The sequence below is a fragment of the Diabrotica undecimpunctata genome, chromosome 9 (genome assembly GCF_040954645.1).
Source record: "Diabrotica undecimpunctata isolate CICGRU chromosome 9, icDiaUnde3, whole genome shotgun sequence".
In the NCBI taxonomy this organism is placed as follows: domain Eukaryota; kingdom Metazoa; phylum Arthropoda; class Insecta; order Coleoptera; family Chrysomelidae; genus Diabrotica; species Diabrotica undecimpunctata.
The window spans coordinates 39318268-39344027 of NC_092811.1; the positions used below are offsets into that span (position 1 = coordinate 39318268).

Genomic DNA, 25760 nt, shown 5'->3' on the forward strand with positions numbered 1-25760 from the left:
AACCGACATCAAATGCTCACCGGTGGGCACTCGGTCTTAATGGAAATAATGAAAATGCCCACCGGTGGGCACATGGCGCTAAATGTGTTAAAGAAACTCACCTTTTCCATTAATTAATTAATTAATTGTACCTTAATGTAACATGTCCATGCTAATAACCATTAGCAGTTAATGCGACTGATATTAAATAAATAAAAAAAAATCCTTTACAAATAGTAAAATATATCACAATAAACATGAAATTATTGAGCAGACTCTATATAAATGCTGCAATGACTTCAATCAAAGAAGTAACTTCCGTCAACGTTAGCGGCCATTAATTTTTTTAATGTCTATCCCTTTTAGTTTAAATCTAGTGTCGGTAAATTAAACATTAATTAGATAATTAAATAATTGACAGATAATTACCAATCGGTAGGTGTGAAATTTGCCAGTGGTATTTACCAATTCCTTATTGAAGTGTGATTGCTTTTTTTAAGTGTCGTTATTGTCTAATCTATAACTTTCAATAGGTTAAAAGAATGTTCAATACTAATTAAAGAAATTAAAACATGGTATGGCGAATTGAGAAATTGTGAATATTGGAAATATTCGAAAAGTTCCAATATTTAAAAATCTTAAAGTTGAGCCAATATATATTTGGTATTAAGAGAAAGTAATAAATCACTGTCACGAGTAATATATACTTTAACTGTAGAAGTAAATAAACGGACTGACTCTTTCAGGATAATATTGTCACAATTAAATATTTTTTTTATAAAAAAATTATTAGAATTTCTGCGAAATGAGCAACAATTACTGAATAAATATTTGAAGAATCAGAAGGAGTAATAAACCGACTTTATTTTCAGTTGGTATACAAAACGCAGGATTTGTAGACTAGAACCATAACATGGAAAAATATTATTTTTTTTATTTAAAGACAAAGTCGCGCCCACCTAATAGTCCAGGCGGAATATGTTTTGAATTTTAAATTTTCCATAGTAGGAGTCTTTTTTTTAACAACAATCGTTTCAGGATGTATCTTGTATTAATAATCACGATATGCTCCAGTTCCAAACCTTGTGCTTAATTTGTTGTTTAACAAAGTCTGAAAAAAATTTTTTTGGCAAAAAAAATATTTTTGCTTTTTGTGCATTTGTGCAAAATTTCGTTAGGATCGATTTAATAGTTTGTGCATATTATTTTTGCAATCCAGGGATTTCAAAAAAATGCAAATTTTCAGAATTATGTTGGGAAAGAAGAATCTCAACATCCTTTTACAATTGTTCCTAGATAATTCTTACCTCGAATCCTTACTCAGAAAAATCATCTTTAACATCCTCTGTTATACTCAACACACAAGTGAACTCTCCCCAAAATACAGGTGCTATGAAAGTTATCTCTGATTCCCATTCACTGACTAACAATATTCCTAAAATATCTTTTGTATCACTTTCATTTATTAAGGATGTCTCTCCCAAATTGACCAGAATTTTTGCTCAATACTTACCAAATGTAAAAATTGCTTATAAAAGCACTATAGTTGTGGGATTTTTATACAAGTCATTGAAAGACAAAGTACCTAACTCAGATAAAAGTGATGTTGTATATAAACTTAGTTGTTTAGGCTGTGAAGGTTCTTATATAGGTCACACCTCCCAAAAAGTTTCCAACCGTTTGACTCTTCACAAGAGTGACATTAGGTTACACCCTGATAGATGTTCCCTAGCCACAAATGCTAACACAGCAGGGCACTCTTTCGATTTTCCAAATGTAAAAATCCTATCCACGGAGAGCAAGTATTCAAAAAGATTGTTTCTCGAGATGGCTTTCATTTTTCAAGAAAAAGAAACCATTAATAAAAAGACAGATACCAACAATTTAAGCAACTTATACTCATTATTGTTAACTTTAATCGTCAACAATATAAGTTTCATTATATGTGAGATATATTATATCTCTTCTACTTCAAAATAAGTCTTTTTGCCTCTTATTTTTGACTATGACTAACATGACTAACAAAGAAAACAGGACTTCTATGTCTTATTATTGGTTATCAAAATACGATTTCATGACATTAGGCAATGAAGAACATCTTATATTCAAAAGACAAAATCCTAAAGACCCTGTAATACTACTTATACTGTGTGGATAGTTTAAACACCGAGAGATCGAATGTAGTATGGAATGATGAAACTCAAATCACAGGGGTATTACTTAAACAACCTGAAAATCCTGAAAATTTTGAAATCTTAATACTGATACGAATCTAATAAGTAATAATTTAAGTAGAAATTCTAGTGGCTGAATCTAGTTTCTTAAATCTAGGTGACAATTACTCTACAAATGTTGATACTAATAACATTGACGAAGAATCTAGTCAGTTAAAGAGGACTGGTTGAACCAATTTGTGTCACATATCAGAATCCTACCATTAGCGACCATAGCCGTAAGTCTTGCAATAATCCTGTTCATATTATATGTGGATTGTCTGTAGTAGAAAATGAAGGTTTTGGTTCCACAGTATTGTGTTTTAGATGCCAAACGGAAGAAAACATACTATTTCAGAGAAATGAGGCTCACAAATGTTTAAAACGTGCAGCTGAAAAAATGATTGAGAACACAGCAAAAAAACTAATACCTCTACTTATTGGCAGTAGTGTCCTGATAAGTGTACCGAAAGTGGATCGTGGACCTTTGGCCATCAAAAATATCAAAGGAAAAATTGTGGATTTTAGGAATGGAGTTTATAGAATAGGTACAAAAACAGAAACTATTAAAATAAATTGGTTTGTACGACAAGAATTGCACTCGTCAAAGGAAACTATGATGATGAAATTTTAGATACTTCGATATCTTTACGAGAAGCTGTGACTATAGAATCAAAGTTGGGAGGGGGCGGGGGGTAAGGGGGCAAGGTTTTCAAAAATGCTCGTGTAAACCAGCACAAAAACAATGTTGTATCATGAGATGTGCTGACTTCAAGAAAAAAGTTGAACTTGACCAACTTAAAAAGCTGAAGTTATAAAACATATAGAATCTTTCCCAAAATATGAGAGCCACTACTCTAGAAGACACACAAGTCGACTCTATCTAGCCCCAACCTAAATATTAAACATTAAAGATCATACTTATGATCTTTATGCATCAAACAGAACAATGCCTGTATCACATTCATTTTATGCTAAGATTTTTAAAGAAGTTGGATATAAATTTAAAAATCCTAGTATTGTTTCAAGTAAGACTTGTGGTTATCTAGAAAACAAGAAAGAATCCTTTAATAGTGAAGACATACGTACAGCCGTGAATTAAGAGAAAAATAGACACCCTCAACTAGCAGAGATTGCCTATAATGAAAAAAAAGCACACATAGAGTTCTCCAGAAATAGTAGCGGTAAAATGGTTGTTTTAGTATTTGACTTGCAACAGAACCTACCAACACCCAATTTAAGCACAAATGTAGTCTACTATAAGATTGCTCTGTACATATAACCTTCACATCAGAAATTGCACTGAAAATACCATTTCATGTTTCATGCGGCATGAGGGATTGTCAGACCGTGGATCAGATCAAGTAACTTCCTGTCTTTTAAAATACCTTGACATCTTAGTGCATACAATTACAAAAGTTATTTTGTAGTCGGATTCTTGCCCTGGACAAAATAAAAATTACATTGTTGCAGGAGCACTATCTTTATTTGTTTATAGATCAAAAACCGTAAATGAAATAGAACACAAGTTCCTGAAAGTGGGTTATACTAGAATGGAATCTGATGCCGACCATGCGAGAATTGAGCGTGCCAAAAAATCGTCACAAATTGCAATAAGGATACCTCATGACTGGTACCAGCTTGTTAGAACTGCTCCTGGTAGGAAAAATTTCAAGTTATTGAAATGCAGAGGAAAGATTTTCTAGCGTATTTAAAACTTTTCGAAAATATCTATGTAAAGCATAATAAAGATGTGGATAATGAAAATGTGAAATGGCATTATACAGTGCTAGTCAAAAGTCCGTTCCCCCCTCGTATCTTTTGAACGGTTATTGCTATAATAGTGAAATTTGGAGGAAGGTAATAAACAGACGTAGGCTTCTCAACTAGTCATAACAGGTGACGTAATAGTGACAGATGACGTTACAGCGCTACTGTGACAGATAATTTCAAATGGGACCTTATGGCAAGTGATACTTCGTTTAAAAGGTATTGAAAATACCTATTCAGTCATAATAATTTTGTTTAAGTTTAAGCTCATTTTGATGAATAAATTAAATAAATACTAAAATTGTAGCTTCTCATTTAATTGATACATATTTAACAACCAGTTCTTATAGTAAGTGTTCAAAATATGCTCCATCTACTTCCTGACAGTAATGTCAACTCTTGTTGCACTTTCAAATTTGTCGGGGGAAATTGCCCTAAATTCTTCAACAATTCGTTGTTTCAAAATGTCAATATTGTCGGTTGCTGTAGCGTAAACTTTAGATTTCAAGTATCCCCACAGAAAAAAATCTAATGGTGTGAGGTCCGGTGACCGAGCTGGCCATTCTATCATACCTCGTCGCCCAATCCATCTACTTCCTCATGGAAATTATTTCCAAATTCACCAATTATTAACACAGCTGCTACTTGGTCGGCTACAGTACGTACCATTCTGCCTTTGTAAAAATTTAAACGTCTCGGTAAACAATATTTAAACTAAATATTAATTAAGAACAACTAACTAAAAACAACTTGACTAAACTTGAATTGACTAAATTAAGCAGCAAATGAAACTAAATATTCAGGTATAAACGCATTTGCAAACTAAAAGTAACTAGAGAATTGACTAAACTAAGTAGAAACAGAAACTAAATATTGAGCTATAAACGCTTTTGCAAACTAAAGACAACTAAAGAATTGACAAACGTCAAATTTTTTGACAAATAACCAAAGGCGGACGTTAGAATTTTTATTAATTAAATGTCAAACCAGAATTTTAATGTTTATTTTCTTTATTTATTCGTCAAAATCATCTTAAATCCAAACAAAATTAGAATGATTGAATAGGTATATTAAAATAATTGTACTTTCGCATTTAGTTAATAAATATTCTAACGTTCGCCTCTAGTTAATTGTCAAAAAAGTTGATGTTGATGTACAAACAATTAGAGAATTGAAAAATGTCAACTTTTTGACAAGTAACCAGTGGCGGAGGTTTAATATTTATTAATTAAATGCGAAACTACAATTTTAGTATTTATTTAATTTATTCATTAAAATGAGCTTAAACTTAAATAAAATTAATATGGTTGAATAGGTATTTTCAATATCTTTCAAACGAGGTATCACTTGCCATAAGGTGCTATTTAAAATTATCTGTCACATTGTGCTATAACGTCATCTGTCACTATTACGTCACTTGTTATGACAAGTTAAGAAGCCTACGTCTGTTTATTATCTCCCTCCAAATTTCACAATTATAAGTAAAACCGTTCAAAAGATACGAGGGGGGGAACGGACTTTTGACTAGCACTGTATAAAAGTTCTACGTTTGGTAAACAGTTGGGTGTTATATACATTAAATATTTTCATATCAGGGCCTTGACGTTTCTAAGCTTTCTTTCTAATATTAAACGCAGAGGACAGCAGATGGATCCTATATTAGGACCTGTTTATAGTGGACCTAAACCCATAAAGCATTAAAAAAAGGAAATTTGTTTTTACTGCTGCAATAGCTTGTTCAAGTGTACCATCCATTTTAGCACGAACTCAAGACTAGTGAGAATGTAAATGATGGAATTTAATGTTTTATTTTTAAATGATAAACACTGCTTTTTTATGTAGATTAATAACAGTAAATAAAAATAATTTTGCTTATTACTATTACTCATTTTAAAGAGATTTATACTGCAGGTTAAATTTAGATATTCCATAAATTAGCGAACTTTAAATTATTTATAAATTGATTAAAACTAACCATCTTTATTAAATATTTTTTTTGTATCAAAGTTTTAATTTCACTATAATTTTTTTTATTTTGTAATTATGATATTCACGTATTTTTCATACATTTCACTTTGACAAGATAGGTCTATATATGGCATCTAAGATATTTGCTAGGATATGTTAGTAAAATCCTTTTACAATAGAACTTCCAAAATTAGTGTACACTATCAATTTAAACAGCATTTTGTTTACTTATATACGAAATTTCATAAAAATCTAAGAAAATTTGAGCGAGTAAAAAATAAAAACAAATTGCCATGAAGTTATAAATTTTTAATTTCACTCTACTGAATAAACCGATTCTAACGAAATTTAGCACACATTTCAGATGTATTATAAAGTTTTTTTAGGCTGATTATGAAGGCTGTACGTTATGACTAAGGGATCTAAAAAATTTAAAGGAATAACTCCATTTTTTGCTCTTTTTTTTCAATTATTGCGATTTTTGAAACAAATTTATACATTAAATTTTTAATTTGTAGTCAAATATTAAGTAAAATTGAAAAATAAATATGTGCGCAAAAAGCAAAAAATTTCGATTTTTTTAGATTTTGTTAAATAAAAAATTAAGCACAGCTGAAGTTTAATGCCGGAACTCATAATAAATGTCTCAGCCCTGTAATAAAGAAAAAGATTAAAAAAAAACTAAATATTTTGAACCTGTTGCAAGTTTTGCTAATGATTTACAATGGAATTTTTAATAAGAGCAATTTGCTGCCAGGGGGGTTGTGTTAAAATGAGTGATGTTACTAGTATTACACAAATCATGTGAACTTTCTAGAGTTTCTTACGTTAAAGTTGATTTCGTGTCACACCACTAGATGACTATTCTCAAACAAATCTTTTTATTTTTAGCCTTTTATCGTCTGTTTTTGGATATAGGCTTCTCCAAACTTCTTCCATCTCTATCATGAGAAACATCTCCCATCTGTAGTCTTCCTCTGGATCGTCTCAGTTTGTAGGGTCTACAATGTTGTGTTGTGGCGTTCCAACGATGGTCTTTTTGTCTATCAGTATGACCTGCGAAGCTCCATTTGAGTTTACATTCTATACCTAGCATTGCCCTTTCCATTGTCCTTTCTGTTGTGGCTAGTTTGCTCATATTTGTCTTAGTTAGCATCCAAATTTGACATTCGTATGTCATGATAGGACAAGATATAGTCATGTCCTATCTTCCTGTTCTTCTAGTGGTTTTCGTACTTTGGTCCTCTTTGCCAAGTCTTAGAATTTCATTTAGGTAGATATATACTTGGACTTGTTCTATCACATTGCCATTTATACGTCTACGATCATCTGTATTTGTCATTTTTTTTTGTTTTTGCCATATTTATTTTTAGGCCGACGTACTGGGAGCTATAGTTACTCCACCATAGTTTGTAATTTCTCAAAGGTATTCGCTATAATCACAATGTCGTCAGCGAAACTGAGATGATTTAACTTGTTGCCATTAACGTTGTTGCCATATGTTGACCAATTTGTAGTTTTGATGACATCTTCTAGGACTTGATTAAACAGATTTGGTAATAGTACGGGGCATTGTCGAACTCTATTCTTAATAAAGGTGAACGATATAGAAACAAATAATATACCGATTGCAAGAGGGGTTAGGCAAGGATGCGTCTTGTCTCCGACGCTTTTCAACGTGTACTCACAGGTCATATTCAGAAAAGCCTTATGGGAAAGAAAAGAGGGAATAAGAATTGGTGGAGAAATCATAAACACCATGAGATTTGCAGATGACACGGTAATTATCGCTGAGAGTATAGAAGAACTACAAACTTTACTAGATGCAATAAATAGTGAATGCATTCAAATGGGACTTGACATCAACACAGATAAGACCAAATTTATGATAGTATCAAGGAGTCCAATAAATAATGAACAACTAACTCTTGGTGGACAGCAAATAGAGAGAGTGACAAAATATAAATATCTGGGAGCTTACATCAACACAGAATTAGATCCAGACCAAGAGATGCGGGTACGAATAGAAATGGCAAGGGCAGCGTTCTTAAAATTCAAACAATTGTTCTGTGACAAAAATCTGAATACTGCGCTGAGACTAAGGTTTGTTGAATGTTACATCTGGTCGCAACTATTGTACGGGGTAGAAACATGGACACTAAAAGCGCAAATAGTTAAAAAGATTGAAGCCTTTGAACTTTGGATATACCGGAGAATGTTGAGAATTCCATGGACTGCCAGGGTCACCAATGAGGAAGTGCTGAGAAGGATGGGTCGAGACAAAAAATTGTTGAGAACGATAAAAGTACGCAAGACTGCATACCTTGTACACATACTAAGAAATAATAAATATAGTCTTCTGCAGGTCATCATGCAGGGTAGAGTCGATGGCAAAAAGGGAATAGGTAGAAAGAGGAAGTCATGGCTGCGAAATATTCGAGACTGGACAAACAGGACTGTAGACGAATTATTCCACGAATTATGAATGTTCTTGGGAAAAATACTTTTTTAAAAACTGAACTTCACAATTAAAACTTTTATTTCGACTGACAAAGATTTTAGTAACAACAATAATAATTTAAATCAGACTATAATTTTAAATCAGACTGAGAAATATTGATTTTAACATGGTGTTTTATAATTTATTAATTGCTGATCTTGCTGTTCAATACGTCGCAATTTAGTCCAGAATGTTCAAGCGATAGCCCCGTGTTGGAATCCACGTGGTGGAACTTACTGGATGGTAGCGGTCATTGTACTGTAACTACTCCATCCCCTGAAGAAGTTTTGTGAGGGACGAACAGAACTGTTGAGTTGGCTTCTTCTGGAGTTTCGTCGCTAGAGTTGGGTTTTTTTGTTATTTGTTTTATACCTGTAACATATATAGAGGCAGATTATTGTAATAAAGATATATAAAGGAGTCATCCAAAAATGGTTATGGCTATGGTTCCATAATTTCGGATTAATTGTCTCTAGATGTTCATCTTCCTTAGAGAATTGATGATTCAAATCCTTAATGATTTGAATTTAATCGCTGTTTGAATATCTATGGTCCTTATTTTGGGAAGCATTAGCGGTTGCTCTGGGATGGTTGTCCTTGAATTTATGTAACTCTGAATTGGGGTTTTGAATTTGTATCTGGGCGGAAGAAAGATGAGATAAGTTTGGACGGATAAGTTAAGATTAATAAGATAGGACAAGAAAATGAAGGATAAATTTTCATTTTCAATCAATTTACACGAAAAAGGTAATGGCTAAGTCCATTTTGAACTGCTGTGGTCTTTGCGTCGTACTGGTTTCAATTCTGTCAAATTCTTCTTTTATTGGTAGTAGTTTGAAAAAGTATATGAAATCGTGTGTACTAGTATGAATCTTTGCTTGTCCCAGGTTGAGGGGAATTAATCCTGGGTTGTCTTTCAGGTCCTTGATCTTCTCTTCTTCTCTCATCGTCAGGGTGATCCTGTGCGGACGGTTTAGAATTAGTTTTTGATTTAGGTTGATGTTTTATGTTTTTCTTGTGAACTGTAGTTTTTGATGTTTTTACAGTCACTTCGTTATTTCTTTTTATATGTTTTGCGGAATATCGCGGAAGTAATTTATTTCTGGTAACTGTTTTTCGTGTATAGATTTTTGTGCTTGGTTTATACGTAATAGGATCTTGTCTCGATTTATTTCTATTTTCAATGACTTTATTTTTATTCTCTTGTATTTGCTGGTTTACTTCCTTGTATAATTCCTTTGTTATTTCTCTATGATTTTGGATATAATTGTTCAGTATTACTTTCTGTATGTCAACGTCAAAGGGATCTTTTGCGTCGATATGTCCGTTTAATATGTCGATGGGTCTTAACTTCGTTGCTGAATGTATGGAATTATTGTACCCAATTATAGCGTATAGCATTTGTTCTTTAATCGAGAGCTTTGCTTTGGTGTTCCTTAGGATTCGAAGATGTTCGATTAACGTAGAATGAAATCTCTCAATCATCCCGTTGGATTGCGGATTCTCTGGTGTTGTATAGTGGATTGAGATTTTATGAGAGTCTACAAATTCTTGTATTACTCCATTTTTAAATTCCGTACCATTATCGGCTACTATCATTGTTGGGAGTCCATGATGTGTTATAAAAATCAATAGGGCGTTGAGTACATTGATTGCATTTCCTCCATTTATTGGGTAGGCTTGCCCATACTTCGAAAATGCGTCTATTATGGTTAGAAACTTCTGTCCATCAGCCTGGAATAAATCAATGTGAACTATTTCCAGTGGTTTAGTGGGAGTTGGTGTAACCATAAATTTTGGTTTGGGAGGAAGTCTGTCGTATTTATTTTCTTGACATATATCGCAAAAGTTTATGATATCTTCTATGTCCTTCTTCATATTAGGCCAGTAATATCGTTTCCTTATTTGACTTTCTGTTTCAGCTATTCCTCTATGGTTCGTTTTTCCTTCATGATAGTTTTTTATAATCTCTTTTTGTTGTTCTTCTAGGTTAACATCTTCCAATAAAAGATTGCACTTTACTAAGTCATATGCGTTGTTTTTAAAAGTTTTCCTGATAATTTCGCAAATTTCTGCAAAAATTTCTTCTTCTGCTTCAAATAAAATTGCATATTTCTTTTTCGGGTTGAGGTGTTCCTTAAAAATTTTTATGGTATCAGCTTTTAACTGATCTTTCGACAGCTGGATATGATAACGTCTTTTATTCGGAAAGGTTTGTATAATTGCTGGAGGTCGTGGATTGTAGTTGACGATTTTGACTATAATTTGGTTATTGTAGAAGTTAAGTGGTTTTTCCGAAATAGGTATACCAAGAATCGGGTTTTCTACTGCTGTATGTATTGTTTCATTTCCGTCTTCGTCCATGTTTTGATCTTCGTTTTCAACAGTATCTTCTGGGATGTTTTCTGGAATTAATTCTGTTGCTTTTTCTTCTACAATCTCGTCGATTATTCGATCTGCATCTGGATTATTAGTCGTTGACCATCCATCGTCTTCCATGTCTACTAAATCATCAAAGACTTCCTTAATTTGTGAATCGATGTCCTTAGTTTCCTTTGTGTGTATTTCGATTCGAGAGAGTGCGTCCGCATTTGTATTAGCTTTGCCTTTTTTGTAAATTACTTCGTAGTCAAATTCTTCTAATTTTAATCTCCAACGTACTAGTTTGGAGTTGGGTTCCTTTAGGGAGAATAGATATTGCAAAGGACGGTGGTCTGAAAGTATTTTAAATTTTCTTCCAAATAGGTAAGGTCGAAAATACTTAGTTGCCCACACCATTGCTAACATTTCCTTTTCTATTGTGGAGTACTTGGTTTCGGTTTCATTTAGTGTCCTGGAAGCAAAGGCAATTGGTTTATCACTGCCAACTGGTCCTTGAGAAAGTACTGCACCGATAGCGAAGTTACTGGCATCTGTTGTGAGGTTAAACGGTTTGGAAAAATCTGGATATTGCAATAACGGCTCATTCATTAATAATTTCCTGCATGTTTCAAAGCATTCTACGAATTCGGGTGTATGTTCGATCTTTGCATCTTTTTTCAGGCATCTTGTTAGAGGTTTCGTGATTTTTGCGAAGTCTCGAATAAACTTTCTGTAATATCCCAGTAGTCCAAGAAATCCTCTTATTTCTTTTGCTGTTTTCGGTATTGGGTATTTTTCTATTGCTTCAATTTTCGCTGGATTCGGTTTTATGCCTTCTTGTGTGACTACGTGTCCTAGAAAATTAACTTGTTTTTTTAAGAATTCGCATTTGTCGACTTGGATTTTTAGTCGGGCTTCTCTTAGTCGTTGAAATACTTTTGTGAGATTTACTATGTGTTCCTGTAGTGATGTTGAATATACTATTACGTCGTCCATATAGACGAGGCATATTTCTCCTTGAAGTCCCTTCAATACGTTGTCCATCATACGTTGGAACGTGGACGGAGCGTTTTTAAGTCCAAAAGGCATTCTTAAATATTCATAGTGTCCATTTTCCACATTAAATGCTGTTTTGGGAATGTCTTCTTCAGCCATCTCGATTTGGTGAAATCCGCTTGCTAAGTCGAGGGTCGTAAAATATTGACATCTTCCCAATTTGTCCAAAATATCGCTAATGTGAGGAATTCTGTATCGGTCGTCAATTGTCTTCTCGTTGACCTTTCTATAATCTACTACTATTCTCCACTTTATTTTACCGGATGAATCTGGTTTCTTTGCCACGACCCAAATAGGCGAGGACCATGGCGATTGACTTGGTCGAATGATCCCTTGCTCTAACATTGAAGAGATTTGTTTCTTTACTTCTTCCTTGTGCACATACGGATACCGGTATGATTTCGTATATACAGGCTCCTCATCCTTGGTTCTGATGTGGTGTTTAACTTCGTTAGTAAAGCTGAGAGGAGTGTCTGGTTGGTGAAATATATCGGAGAATTTTCGGCATAGGTGGCGAACTTGTTCCTCTTCTTCTTCGTTAAGATGTTCGGTTTTAATTAAGTCGTCGATATCTTGTCTGTAGTCTGGTCCGGAGGTTGTTTCCATGGAATATATATGGAAATCTTGGATGTCTATTTGATTGCTTTCGAGTGGTTCCATAAGAGAAAGATGAATGGGGTCTGACGTGAAGTTGGCAATTTCGGTCCAGGCAAGGTGGTTCTCGGCGTTAGTAAGGGCTTCTCGTACTACAACGCCTTGTACTTTTTGGGTAGGAATAATGATGGTTCCTTTTTCTTCTTTGACAGGAATTTTCACTTGGCTAATAGAATTTGCTTCCAAATGAATGGAATAAAATTGTGTTTTATTTGTTTCGTAATATTTAATGGGGATTGTAGAATCTTTTGTAACTAGAAGCGATTTAGGGAAGTTTAATTGGGCTTCGAAGAGTTTTAGATTGTCGAGGCCAATAAGACCATCGAAAGTTTTGTGACACTTAAAGAGGTAAAATTTCATTTTGCTGTCAGAATTAAATTCTGAAAATGATGGGATTTCGGCACAATATTTTTGGGAATAGTTTTGAAAAATTGATGTGACGACAAAGGGTTCATGTTTTATGTAACTTGGAAAATATGAAGAAGCTATTTCTGGGTTAAGAAATGACTTTGTGGATCCTGTATCGATTAAAAGTCGTAAAGAAGGGTTAGAGATTTCGATGTAGGGTAGCTCCTTCTTGTCGGGAAATGAATGAAGTTCAATTACGTTCCGATTGCTTCTGGTGGGTCCTCTCGAAAATTTACGTTTTCTTCGTATTCGGTTGGTTGATTTTCGTATGTATCTTGTAGAAAATTGTCGTATTCAGGTTCGTAGTAATCATTGTAGTTGGCATTCTCTTCTTGCTCATCTCCGTGGCATTGTATATTGTAAAGTTCTTCTACGGTGAATTTTGGCTGTGCTCGGTAATTTGGTGTAAAATTTGGACGGCCTCTGGTCGTGGTTTCTGATATTCCACTCATAGGTGTTGGTCTAGACTGTTTTGACTGTCCAGGTTTAGGTGCCCATACATTTGACTGGTTCTGGGTCCTGAATGCTGGAGGGTTCGAATTTTGTCTAAATTGATCGAAGTTTTGTTGCCGATGTGGTTGCTGAAATTGATTCTGCGGATAGAATTGTCTCATTGATTGCTGCCATCGTGGAGGTGCAAAATTTGTCTGTTGGTACAATGGTTTTTGGATCTGTACAGGCATCTGCTGTCTCTGAGGTCGGCGTTCTTGATAATTTTCACTTCTTCCTGATGTTGAAGGTTGACTTATTTGATTTTTTTGAAGATATCGAACATTATTTTCTTCCTGTACGTACTGTATTGCCGTGGCTAAACTTCCTGGTCTCATTGCTCTGATAACAGAGCCCATTGGTTCTCGTAGGCCTGCTAAGAATGTTGTAAGAGCTTGTTGACGGAAAAATTCTTGTTTGCTCCTTTTAATATCGGCATTTATGGTATGTAATTCTAGGTAATTATTAATACAGCTTAAAAGTCCCATGATTTTTTCGTAAAAATGCATAATAGATTCTGTTGAGCCTTGTCTTAAATTTACTAGATCCCTTGTAAGCGAATTTTCGTCTCTCTGGTCTCCAAAATTTTGAATTAATGCGTTTTTTATTTCGTCCCAACTTTCGCATCCATATACAGATATAACTTCCTTGGCTCTACCTGTTAATTTACTGATAATACCATGAAGCAAAAATTTGTTTTGTATATTAGCTGCATTAAGTCTGTCATAATAATGGTTTAGAAGTATTGTAGAAACTTTAATAAATTCATGTAATTCATTTGGATTTCCGTCAAAATTTGGAAGAATGCATAAATTTTTAACGTCAAATTGTGGAACTGCCATATTTTAAAAATTTTCAATATAATATATAGTCAATAGTCAAATCGGTATAGTAATTTTCAATAATCAATATATAAATATATAAATCTTAATCTACTTATTTTCTATCTATTAATCTCTATGTTTATTAATATATAGTATTTATTAAGCTATTCAATTTTGTCTAAATCTGACTCTAAAGTCAATCTAAGGACTTAGAGGAGTTATTTTTAAATTACTTTAATCTTTGTTAATCTATTCAATCTTTGTTTTATTTATCTTCTAATTTAGCTCTGATTCAATCTAAGGACTCAGAGGAGTCTGATTTATTAAAAATTCTTTCAAAATCTAATCTTCTTAATTCTAAGTAATAATAAAATCGCTTACAGGATAAAGACGATGCCGATGTGCATTCCTTTGCTCCTGAAGGCTTCTTCTAAATTCTAATTTTCTAATTCCCTCGGGTGAACTCTGCAGACGGTTTCCCTGGGGCTGGTTCTTGGAACAGTGGACAAACACTTAAAAGTGACGAGGATCTATAAAGACTCTTCCACTTCCGTACTGACTCTGCGCCAATTATGAATGTTCTTGGGAAAAATACTTTTTTAAAAACTGAACTTCACAATTAAAACTTTTATTTCGACTGACAAAGATTTTAGTAACAACAATAATAATTTAAATCAGACTATAATTTTAAATCAGACTGAGAAATATTGATTTTAACATGGTGTTTTATAATTTATTAATTGCTGATCTTGCTGTTCAATACGTCGCAATTTAGTCCAGAATGTTCAAGCGATAGCCCCGTGTTGGAATCCACGTGGTGGAACTTACTGGATGGTAGCGGTCATTGTACTGTAACTCACGTTGCAAAAGATAGAGAAGCTTTTAAAAATGTGGTCGCCAACCTCCGTTAATGGGGACGGCATAGGAAGAAGAAGAAGATTCTTAATGGGAATGTTATTTGTATTTTCGTCTATACAGCATTCCACGTTAAGAAAATAACATTAGGCTTATGGAGATCAGTGTTGCCAAAACTCTCAGGCATGCGGTTTACTAGATTGTCGATATATTTTTCGAATTTCCATTTTCAATTAACATTTAACTGTAAAGTCAGAATAACAACTGAAGAACCACAAAGCCTTATTATCATTATGTAGTCTCAGAGAACGACATAAAATCGCTGACATACGTACACCGTATTATTTTAAGTTGCAATTATTAATTAGATATATGCATTCCAAGCGGTCCGTTTATTTGCTTTTAAACCTTTAATAGCCGGCAAAGTGGATGATTTAACTAAGCAATATTTTCTACTGATTTCTATGATTCATGGTATATGATATTCTTACCGAAAAACAAATAAACTGTCGTTACTATAATTAAAATAAGATAAAATAAAATTATCTTTTGTAAATACTATTTATTTAATTAAAATCATTTTCCCTACTTTTCATCTCTTGTTTCGAATGGGCACTTTTGGTCAATTACGTTAAAAAACATTAATTTAATAATTCATGTCTGTGAAAACGAAAATACAAATTATATACAACCTTGAATCGTGCTTGTGTTCGTTCATCGTGGCATCGCTGCGCTTCTATCGTCCATAAGAAATACATGGCCCTATCTCCGCAATGTTATTTTCTTAACGTGAAACGCTCTATAGCTGCAAATGCTTTTTCATAGTCTACGAAGGCAATAAATTCGGGTAGTTGGTATTCATTTGCATTCTCAGTCAATGTCTTATTGTCAGCAGATGCTCTGATGTACTATATCTTTTGCGGAAACTAGCCTGTTCTACCATTTGGCAATTATCCATTTTGTGAGTCAACCGGTTGTTAATAATTCTCATAAACAGTCTTTACACTTTGCTAACGATATACGTCTATAATTCTTTAGGTGTCATTTGTCCCCTTTTTTGCGTAGGAGCATTACTAGAATCTCGTTCCAGTCATTAGAATTTTGCTACTATGGAGACATTTGGTAAATAGTTTTGCTAGTACTGGGATGGTTATTGTCCTGATTATTTTCAAAAGCTCGGAAATTATACCGTCATGTCCTGGAGTTGTATTATTTTTTAGCTGTTTTAAAGCTCTTTCTATTTTGAATCTTTCTCAATTTTTATTAGGACCTCTGATCCCACGTTTTTTATTTTTCTTTTGATGTTCTTTTTTGTTAGTTTATTAAGCTGGCTATGTAAGTATTAAACTATCTTTGTTATTTTATATTTGTCCTTCTCGTCCTTGTTATTGGTATCATTAATTTTGACAATTTTCTGAACACCCAGTTTTGTTCTTAGACATTTTAAGCCTTTGTTGTCTTTTATGACTTGCTCTACCAAGTTCTCGCTTCTTTTTTTGATGTCACATTTTAGTTCCTGTCTCATTATTTATTTAGTCCTATGTATTCTTGAGTATGGCGTTTGTTTTTCATTAGTAATTGTCTTCTTTCCTTCATTAGTTTCTTGGTATCCCTGTTTATTTTGTCTTCTTTAGCTCTTATTTTCTTTCCGACCTGTAGTCCGGCTTTAAGAATGTTATTATTTATGTTTTTGTTGACTACGTTAATTTGTTCTAATATGTGGAGGATCTGATTAGATCTTACTTGTTAATACCGCTTGAAATTCTTTCAATTCTCCCTAACTATACGATGGCCACTGCCAGTTGTTAAGTTGTTTATTGTTGTCACATCTTGAAATATCCTTTTATCAAATATCCTTTGGTAGTTTCCTTAAGTGCTATCCATGTCCATATTCTGTTAGGTTTCTTTTTGAAGAAAGTATTCATAGCATTTAATTTTTTTTTGTTCCAGGAATTCCATAAGTTTTTCTCCTCTTGTGTTTGCAATCTTGTTTTCAGAGTCTTCAATCTTTTTTTTTTCAATTGTGGCAATACAATCTGTCATTATTATTACTACAGATTCTTTGTTGTTGTCTATTGCTGTTTTAAGGTCTTCTAGATCGTTTCTTCATCTTTTAGTTTGTTGTTCTTCTTCTTATTCAGTGCTGACTTGCCCCCTTAGAAACCTTAAGACATACCGTTGCTTCGGTGTGGGATTGTGGAATAAAATTCCTACCCACCTGGGTTTCTTTCCGTGTTATATCCCACGCTGGCCAGACGGGTTTGTGGGGTAGAAGAATGTGTAATGCCGACCGTTCCGACTGAGGTTAAATAGTGCGGTTAACTTATTTTGAAAAATGATTTAGATATTTTGGGTATAAGTGAAACATGGTTAAAGAAATCAATATCTAGTAAGAACAATTAAGTATATATACTTGATTATAATTTTGAGCAAGTCGACAGGAATAAAAATGACACAGGTAGAGGTGTAGGTATTTATATAAAATGTAATATAAATTATGTGCTGATTGAGTCAACGAATGTAATTGAACAGATATGGTTAAAACTTTCTCTTGGATATGAAACATTAACTATTGGTGTTTCATACAAGGGTGGATTGAAATAAAACTAGCCTTTAATAGAAAAAAGTTTTTTTGAATTAAATCGATTTGTTTCTCAACATAGTCCTCTTTTAGCTCGATACACTTAGTAAGACGATGTTCCAATTTTTTTATACCATCCGAATAGTACTTTTGCTCGAGCTCTTCAAAATAGACCGAAGTTTCAGCGACGACTTCATCATTTGTTGCGAAACGGCGTCCTCCGAGCCATTTTTTTAGGTTTGGAAACAGAAAAAAATCGTTGGCGGCAAGATCTGGGGAAGTACGGCGGTCAACCAATTCATAGCCCAATTCGTGTACTTTTGCCATGGCGATGGCCGATGGGTGAGCCGGTGCATTGTATTGGTGAAAGAGCACTTTTTTGCGTTCCAAACTGGGGCGGTTTCGACGCAATTCGACATCGAATCGATCCAATAATGCTGCGTAGTATTCAGCATTGATTGTTTTTCCTTTTTTCAAGTAGTCGATGTGAATGATGCCCTTTGCATCCCAGGAAACAGTCGTCATGACTTTGCCGGTCAAATGTGCACTTTTTGCCTTCTTTCGCGGCCCTTCGCCGCGTTTGCGCCACTGTTTCGACTGTTCTTTGGTTTCCGGTGTGTAGTAATGCACCCAGATTTCATCAACGGTAATAAATCGGCGAAAAAAAATCCTTCGGATCGCGCCGTATTATCGCCAAAAGCGTCTCCGAAGTGGTCACATGTTTTTGCATTTGACCGATTGTCAGCAAACGTGGCACCGATCGTGCGGATAGCTTTTTCATGTCCAAATGATGGTGAATGATGTTGTGTACGCGTTCGTAGGAAATGTTTAGGACCTCTCTTAACTCGCGGAGCTTAATTCGATGATCTGCCATAATCATGTCGTGGACTTTGTTGATCATTTCCGGCGTGGTGACTTTATTTGGTCTCCCGGGACGCTCATCATCAAAGGCACTCGTAGGATCACGAACAAATTCAGCTTTCCAAAATTTTACTGTTACTAACGAAGGTCCTCACAACAATAACAACCTCACAATAAACTTCGTCCAGGTCGGCTTTGATTTGCACATTCTTTTTACCCTTTTTGTGGAGGAACTTAATCACCGAACGATACTCGACTTTTTCCATTTCTCAGAAAATACAAAATTTGCTTGCTTTTGACGGCTGTAAAAACCAAACTAATTGATTTTAAAACTTAAAATTTTGACAGACGTCATGTTATGAATGGCAAATGACAACACCGAAACCAATTCGGTATCAAGTAGCGCCATCTATCAAAGGCTAGTTTAATATCAATCTATCCTCGTATAATTCTTATGGAAAATTTTATAAAGTATTTTTTGTAGTTTTGTTAACAGTTTTATCATCAGTACTGCCAAGTGTACATCATTTAGGCGCGCCGCACATTGAGACGCAGGTGACGCAGGCAACGCAGCGTAGGACAGCACAGGTTTCTGTTTTCCGTAAAATTACATTACCCCGCGCGAATTGGAACGCAGGGCAGGGCAGCACAGAACTGTGTTTAAGAAAACCTTAAGTCGTCCGGACTCCGGACACAGATTCCTGTGCCACGTGCAGAGCAGTTTGTTTGTTTCTAGTAAAATTTTGTGTGGTTATATTCGAAATGAATAAACAATTAATCGAATTGGTGAGAAGCCAGACAATTCTTTACGATACCAACAATACCAATTATTTAAAAGCTAAACTGAAGGATGAAATATGGAATGAAATAGGAAAAAAACTAAATTTAAAAAGCGGTAAGTTAAACAAATACTTTTAATTATATTAATTATATCAGAACAGTAAGTAGGTACATAGCTACGTTATTGTTAAGGACATAGGCGCAAAAGTCGCCTGTCAAATGTGTTTTAAATGCATTCATTGCATCCTGAGAAATGAATCCTGAGAAAACTAATAAATATTTTTTAAAAATTTAAACGCAGAATGAAAGATTACAATATTACTGACGGCCGAAAGTCCCTAAAAACTGACCTGTGTAGCCTGCCCTGCACTGCGTCAGCTGTGTCTCCTGCGTCCCAATGTGCTGCTTACTTTACTCTGTTCGGTCGACTTTAATGTTGATTTATTAAATTTCAATTATTCCACACAGTTTATTACACATGTATAAGATGGTCTTAGACTTAAACAGATGGTAAATCAAGCAACTAGAATCACCCAGTTTACATTGATTTACAATTAAAGTAAAACATATCGCAGAAATAAGCGATAGTTGTTTTAAAATTTGGTTGTGATGTTAAAACTAATACAAATAAATTTATTACCATGTACTAGGAATTTCAAAAACTTTAATTGCAGTCAGTTTAAATTAGATCTGCAATCTATACCATCAAGAATAATATATTAATTGCCAGATATAGACAGTAAAGTTGATTTCCTCTCTAATAATATCATTACTCTACTTGACATTTATGTTCCATATCAGACTTTCAGCATCTCAAAGAAATAGGCTTCATGGTTAAGCCATACCATTAGACAATTAATGTTAGGTAGAGATAAAGCACTTACTGCTTATAACGTATGCTAGATACTAGGCACTGAGGAAGGCTAGAAAGGACTTGTCAGGATTTCCGCCAGTTGACTCGCCGGAGGGATAGGTACAATTTTAAAAGGTATAATTTTTATTGTATTTAAAGAATTAATGACGCAATAACGAAATAAAGTAAATAGTTGATTGATATACTGGTGAGGCACTGCCTCACCTGCCTTATAGGACCAGCCGCTACTGCACTGGCTGGTTATGCACGTGTCGTCAAGATATGTCAAACTGATGTTTCCATTATTTATGTTATATGTCTTATACACCGAATAAATATATATCAACAAAGAAAAGTAATTTTACTTTATAATGTAAACTAATAGATTTATATAAGAATATTTCCTCATAACTGAATGACCTTCCCACCGTCCAGTGTCCAGTTAAGGTTAATACTAATATAGAGATATAAGAGATCAAACGATTCAATTTAAATATCGTTTTAGAAGAAACAATTATGCAATTCGATCAGCTGCTTAATAATAAACATTCCGTGAATTTCTCTACAACAGATGGACCAGTTTCTAGCCCTTGAGCCAACTCTTTTTAGACAACTAATCATGGTTAACCGTCAAGTAATACCATATTTGCATATTTATAGTAAAAAATACTTCTAAATGAACATTTGTAAATGTGTTAGCTAAATGATAATAACGTTTATCTGGTGTTTTATCTCGTATCAGATTTTTATATATTTATGCAAAATTTGTTTTTGAAAGAAACAGCAAAAATACAAGATGATACAAAAACAATTGATAATGAAAAACTTTAACGATAAAATAATTGGTGATTATTAGAATTAGGGTCCTAGCCTCCTCGAGAATTTTTCTCCAGTCGTTTCTATCCATCGCCTTCCTCCACCAAGCACGTATTCTCATATTTCTCATGTCTTCATCGATGTTATCAAGAAATCTTGTTCTGGATCTTTCTCTTCTTCTCTGACCAATAGGTCTGTCAAGGAACGTTTTTCTAGCTGAGTCGCTTTGCTCCATCCGCATTACATGGCCTACCCACCTCAGACGTCCTATCTTAATATGTTTTACGATATCAGGTTCCTGATATATTCTATAAAGTTCGAAGTTGTATCGTCTTCTCCACACTTCATTGTCATTCACTGCTCCATATATTCGCCTTAGTAGGGGAGAGTAGGGTAAAGTGGAATAGCTAAACTTTGAAATTAAATAAATTTTACATTTTTTGAAATAAGATTTTGTAAAAAACATATCTTATAACCGCAACGTTTATGATCATTATTTCGAAATATAAATTAAATTAAGTCAGTAAATTTTTTGTTATGCGAGGGTTTGTTAGGCTTTGTCTTTTTTTCACTTTGCCCTACACGGTTGGGTAAAGTGAAATAGTTGGTGGGGTAATGTGAGATATAACTAGCACATATAAAAAGTCTTTAAAATGAAAATTTAATTAAGAAAAGTAACACAAAAGTACATAATATTTGTTGCAAGTGATAATTTAAAAATAATAAAAACATTTATGAAAATTTAATTATTCCATGACGAAGTGCTGAAAAATTGCTGAGAACGCCGACAATTTCAGTTTTTAAAATAACACTGTCGTCAGGTATATCTGGAAACACAAATGAGTCCTGGTGGTTTCTGTAGTTATTCAGGTGTTATGTCATATGCTTCTTCCTCGTAAATGTTTTCTAAACACTGCCCTTTAATTTTTCCAACAAATTTCATGGCTGTTCCCTTTCTTATCTCTGTTAAAATTTCGACGACATAATCATCTTTTTCAATATTCTTCTGTATTAAAGTAAATTCCTTATCTTTTCGACGAAGTAACTCTGTTGTTTCGAGTTCATCATCTAGTGGAATAAGTTCTTCTGAATCAGAATCCTGGCATATATTCGTGGACTCTTCGGAAGAGCTTTCAGATTCCATCGATGTTTTCGGGACTTCATTTTTTTAGCTTTACTTTTAATATTTTCTTGGCTCAAATTGCGTTTAACATTTTTTACGGTTTTTGTATTTGGTTTTTCAAAACTCTGCTTTAGCTCTAACTCAGATTCCATCGATGTTTCTCGGGACTTCATTTTTTAGCTTTGCTTTTAATATTTTCTTGGCTCAAATTTCGTTTAACATTTTTTACGGTTTTTGTATTTGGTTTTTCGAAACTCTGGTTTAGCTTTAACAAATACGGGGAAGATGTTATAATAGCAGTTTTACCATGCCTACGTTTTCCAACATTTTTTGTCAGTTTTGATGTTGCTTTTGGTAATGGAATTGATAAATTTTAGGATGACGTTATAACCCATTTTGCTACTTCCAAACAACGTAGACTAGAGTTAATTTATAACCATGTTTAGGTTCTAAATTTATAGGAAAAAAAAAACAAACAAAAAAAACAAAAAATCTCCTATGATGATTGCTGAGGAGACAAAAAATAGCTTGCCGACCTTGTCTCTCGAGCCACGAGCCGCCACTGATACTCATCACATAATTATGCTTGCTTTGCAGCCTACGATTATGTAAATAGAAGAGAAATGTTCAAAGTAATGAAAGAGCTAGGAATACTAAAGCAGTTGGTAAATTTAACAAAACTAAAAAAAAAAGAATGTATAGTACGAATTCAGGGGGAACTGTCTGAACCTTTTAAAATAAATAACGAGCTGCACCAAGGGCGCTAGGAAGACCCTCTCTTCGGTATACTGTTCAATCTGGCTCTGGAAAAAGTAATGCATATGTCACAAATCACAATTATTGGTTCAACATATAATAAATCCGTGCAAATCCTATGCTGATGATATCAATATTGTTATGAGAACGAAAAACGCTGTACGAGAGACGTAGTAGCATTAAAAGTTGCTAAAAATTATTGTATATTAACTACAAAAATGAGTTTAATAATAAACACCAACAAAACGAAGTATATGAAAATAAGCCCTCCTCCTCCTCAATATTTTCGTCATCGAAGCAGTGAAAGAATTTGTATGCCTGGGAGCGCTCCTTAACACTGAAAATAATACTACCGCAGAGATAAATTGCAGAATTTGCACGGCCAACAGATGCTATTTTGAGCTCAATCTCCTCCTTAAATTCACAATTATTTCGAGAAATACAAAAATAAAACTCAAAAAAACAATAATACGCCCAGTTCTAACATATGGTTTAGAGACCTGAACTCTAACAAAAAGTAATGAAAACATGTTGGGCTGTTTCCAAAGTAAAGTAGGGGAGGGAAGGGTAAAGTTAAATAGCACGTTTTCAAATTCTTCCGCGAACGGAGCCGCCACTGTTTACAATCCAGTCAATGTTTAGAAGTAGTACTTGCTTATCGACCATTTTGTGGCAGTCGTCTGTCGGTGTTATTGAAAATATCACTGTTTATACATTTTTGGGCGACAATTTGTAATATCTGCAGGTGAGTGTAATTGCTAAATCTTCTATCTTGTTTAACTAAACATATTTTTGAAACTAACACACAAAAACAATTATAGTTAACCATCTATTAAACAAAGTATAGATTGTTAGGTAAATCCATTTAAGGCAATGTGAAACATTAATAGATGGGGCAAACTGAAATATCGTTTCTCTTTGCCCCACATGTAATTATACTTGATTACCACCATTAAATAAAGAATATCTGTCTTTCCAGGTGTAAAATGCGAAATTATAAACGAAAAACGACCCAACAACAATGGTCTGTGGAGTCAATGAAATCTGCAATCAGGTCTGTGCGAACTGGCATCCTTAGCAAAAAATCAAGCTGCTATGCAATACGGAATTCCTGTTGCTACGTTAAATCGGAGAATCAAATCCGGTAAAAATGAGGAAGAAGCGTCAAGAAAGAAGCTAGGTCGATTTCAAACCGTATTCAGTCCGGAACAGGAAAAAGCATTAGTTGACCACCTTATTGGTATGGATAAGTTATTTTTTGGTCTTTCTTATTTAGAACTAAGAAGTTTAGCTTTCCAGTATGCAGAAATTAATAAAATTTCAAACAACTTTCATAAACAAAACTGTTTAGCTGGTAAAGATTGGTTGTACCTATTTTTAAAAAGGCATCCCCAACTGACATTGAGAACACCAGAAAACACATCAGCAGCTAGAGCTTCTTGCTTTAATAAAGTTTCTGTCGACACATTTTTTACTCTATTGCCTGAACTTCAAAATAAATATGCTTTTTCTGCCAGCAGAACCTACAGTTGTGATGAAACTGGTATAACTACTGTCCCAAATAAGCCAACAAAAATTATATCCGTAAAGGGTAAAAAGCAGGTGGGAAACTTGACATCTGGTGAAAGAGGCACTCTAATTACAGCCGAAAGTTGTATTAGTGCTTCAGGTCATTACGTTCCACCTTTTCTTATTATTCCTCGTCAGAGAAAAAATCCTATTTACGAGATAAACTTGCCTCAAGGAAGTATTGTGACTTTCCATAAATCTGGATGGATGCGGACAGAAATAATGAGCAATATCTGGTTCCCTCATTTTCCGAAACACACACATCCAACTGAAAATAATCCTGTACTCCGAATATTAGATGGACATTCAAGACACGTTAAAAATTTGGCTTTAATTGAAACAGCAAGACAACACCATGTTCATATTTTAGTAATTCCTCCACATACGTCACACAAGTTCCAGCCACTTGACGTAAGTTTCATGTATCCTTTAAGCAATTATTATACTCAAGAGGTTATAAACTGGCAGAGAAACAAATCGAATAAACTTATTGAATTACAAGATGTAGGTCAAATATTTGGTAAAGCGTATGCAAGGGCGGCCACACTCTCAAATGCAGAAAATGGTTTTAAGTCAGCAGGTATTGTCCCATACGAAAATACCAAATTTTCAGACATAGATTTTGCATATTTTTGAAAAAACCACAGATTATTTTCCAGCAATAGCTTCTATTTAACCTGAGCCAATGAGTTGTGAACCTTCGGCTTCTCGTGATTCAAACAATCAGGTAACTAAAGAAATAGTTGAACCTAATATTGAAACATCAGCAGGTAACAATAATGAAAACGACCAAACACCTCCGAGCAAGAGTGATTTATCAATTTCTTGTCGTTTATTTTATAATGTAAAGAACACTTCCGACAGCTCACACACATCTCCTTTAGGAAAATTACGATCTCCAAGTGATGTTCTGGAGAGATTTTAAAAAAATTTTTTCTATTGACATTTGAGACAAGCTTGACATTCTCTCTTGTCTCATAGTGTTTCGACAATATGGTTTGATTCTTTTGAGACAAGCGAAATCTCGTTCATTTGAGGCAGACGATGGTGGTAATGAGAGAATTAATGACAATAATTTATTAATTTCGGTAACAGTTTGTGGTAATGAATTGCAGTATATAAAATTATACATATCTTGTAACTTATCCCACCTTCCGAAACTATTTGGATCAGCATATAAAACTTTTAATTCATTTTCTAATTTTATTTTATTAAAGAATGATGGATAATTTTTCATTAACCTGTCTAATAAATATCTTGGAAATTCTTTGGCGTAACTTTTAAATTTTGAATCGTCGAAGAGGTAAAAAATTTGCAAATCTTCAAAATTGGAAAAACGAGTAT

General features: G+C 34.0%; 1 protein-coding gene across 1 annotated transcript; it reads left to right on the top strand.

Annotated features, from left to right (window-relative positions):
- The first annotated feature begins 23942 nt into the window (after nucleotides 1–23942).
- Nucleotides 23943–25052, top strand: LOC140450541 (uncharacterized). The gene has a single exon (XM_072544197.1). It carries the CDS (start codon nucleotides 23943–23945, stop codon nucleotides 25050–25052), a length of 1110 nt encoding a protein of 369 aa, XP_072400298.1.
- The last annotated feature ends 708 nt before the right edge of the window (nucleotides 25053–25760 follow it).

Coding starts and splice junctions, on each gene's coding strand:
- LOC140450541 (XM_072544197.1), top strand. CDS start 23,943: ATGCAATACGGAATTCCTGTTGCTACGTTAAATCGGAGAATCAAATCC.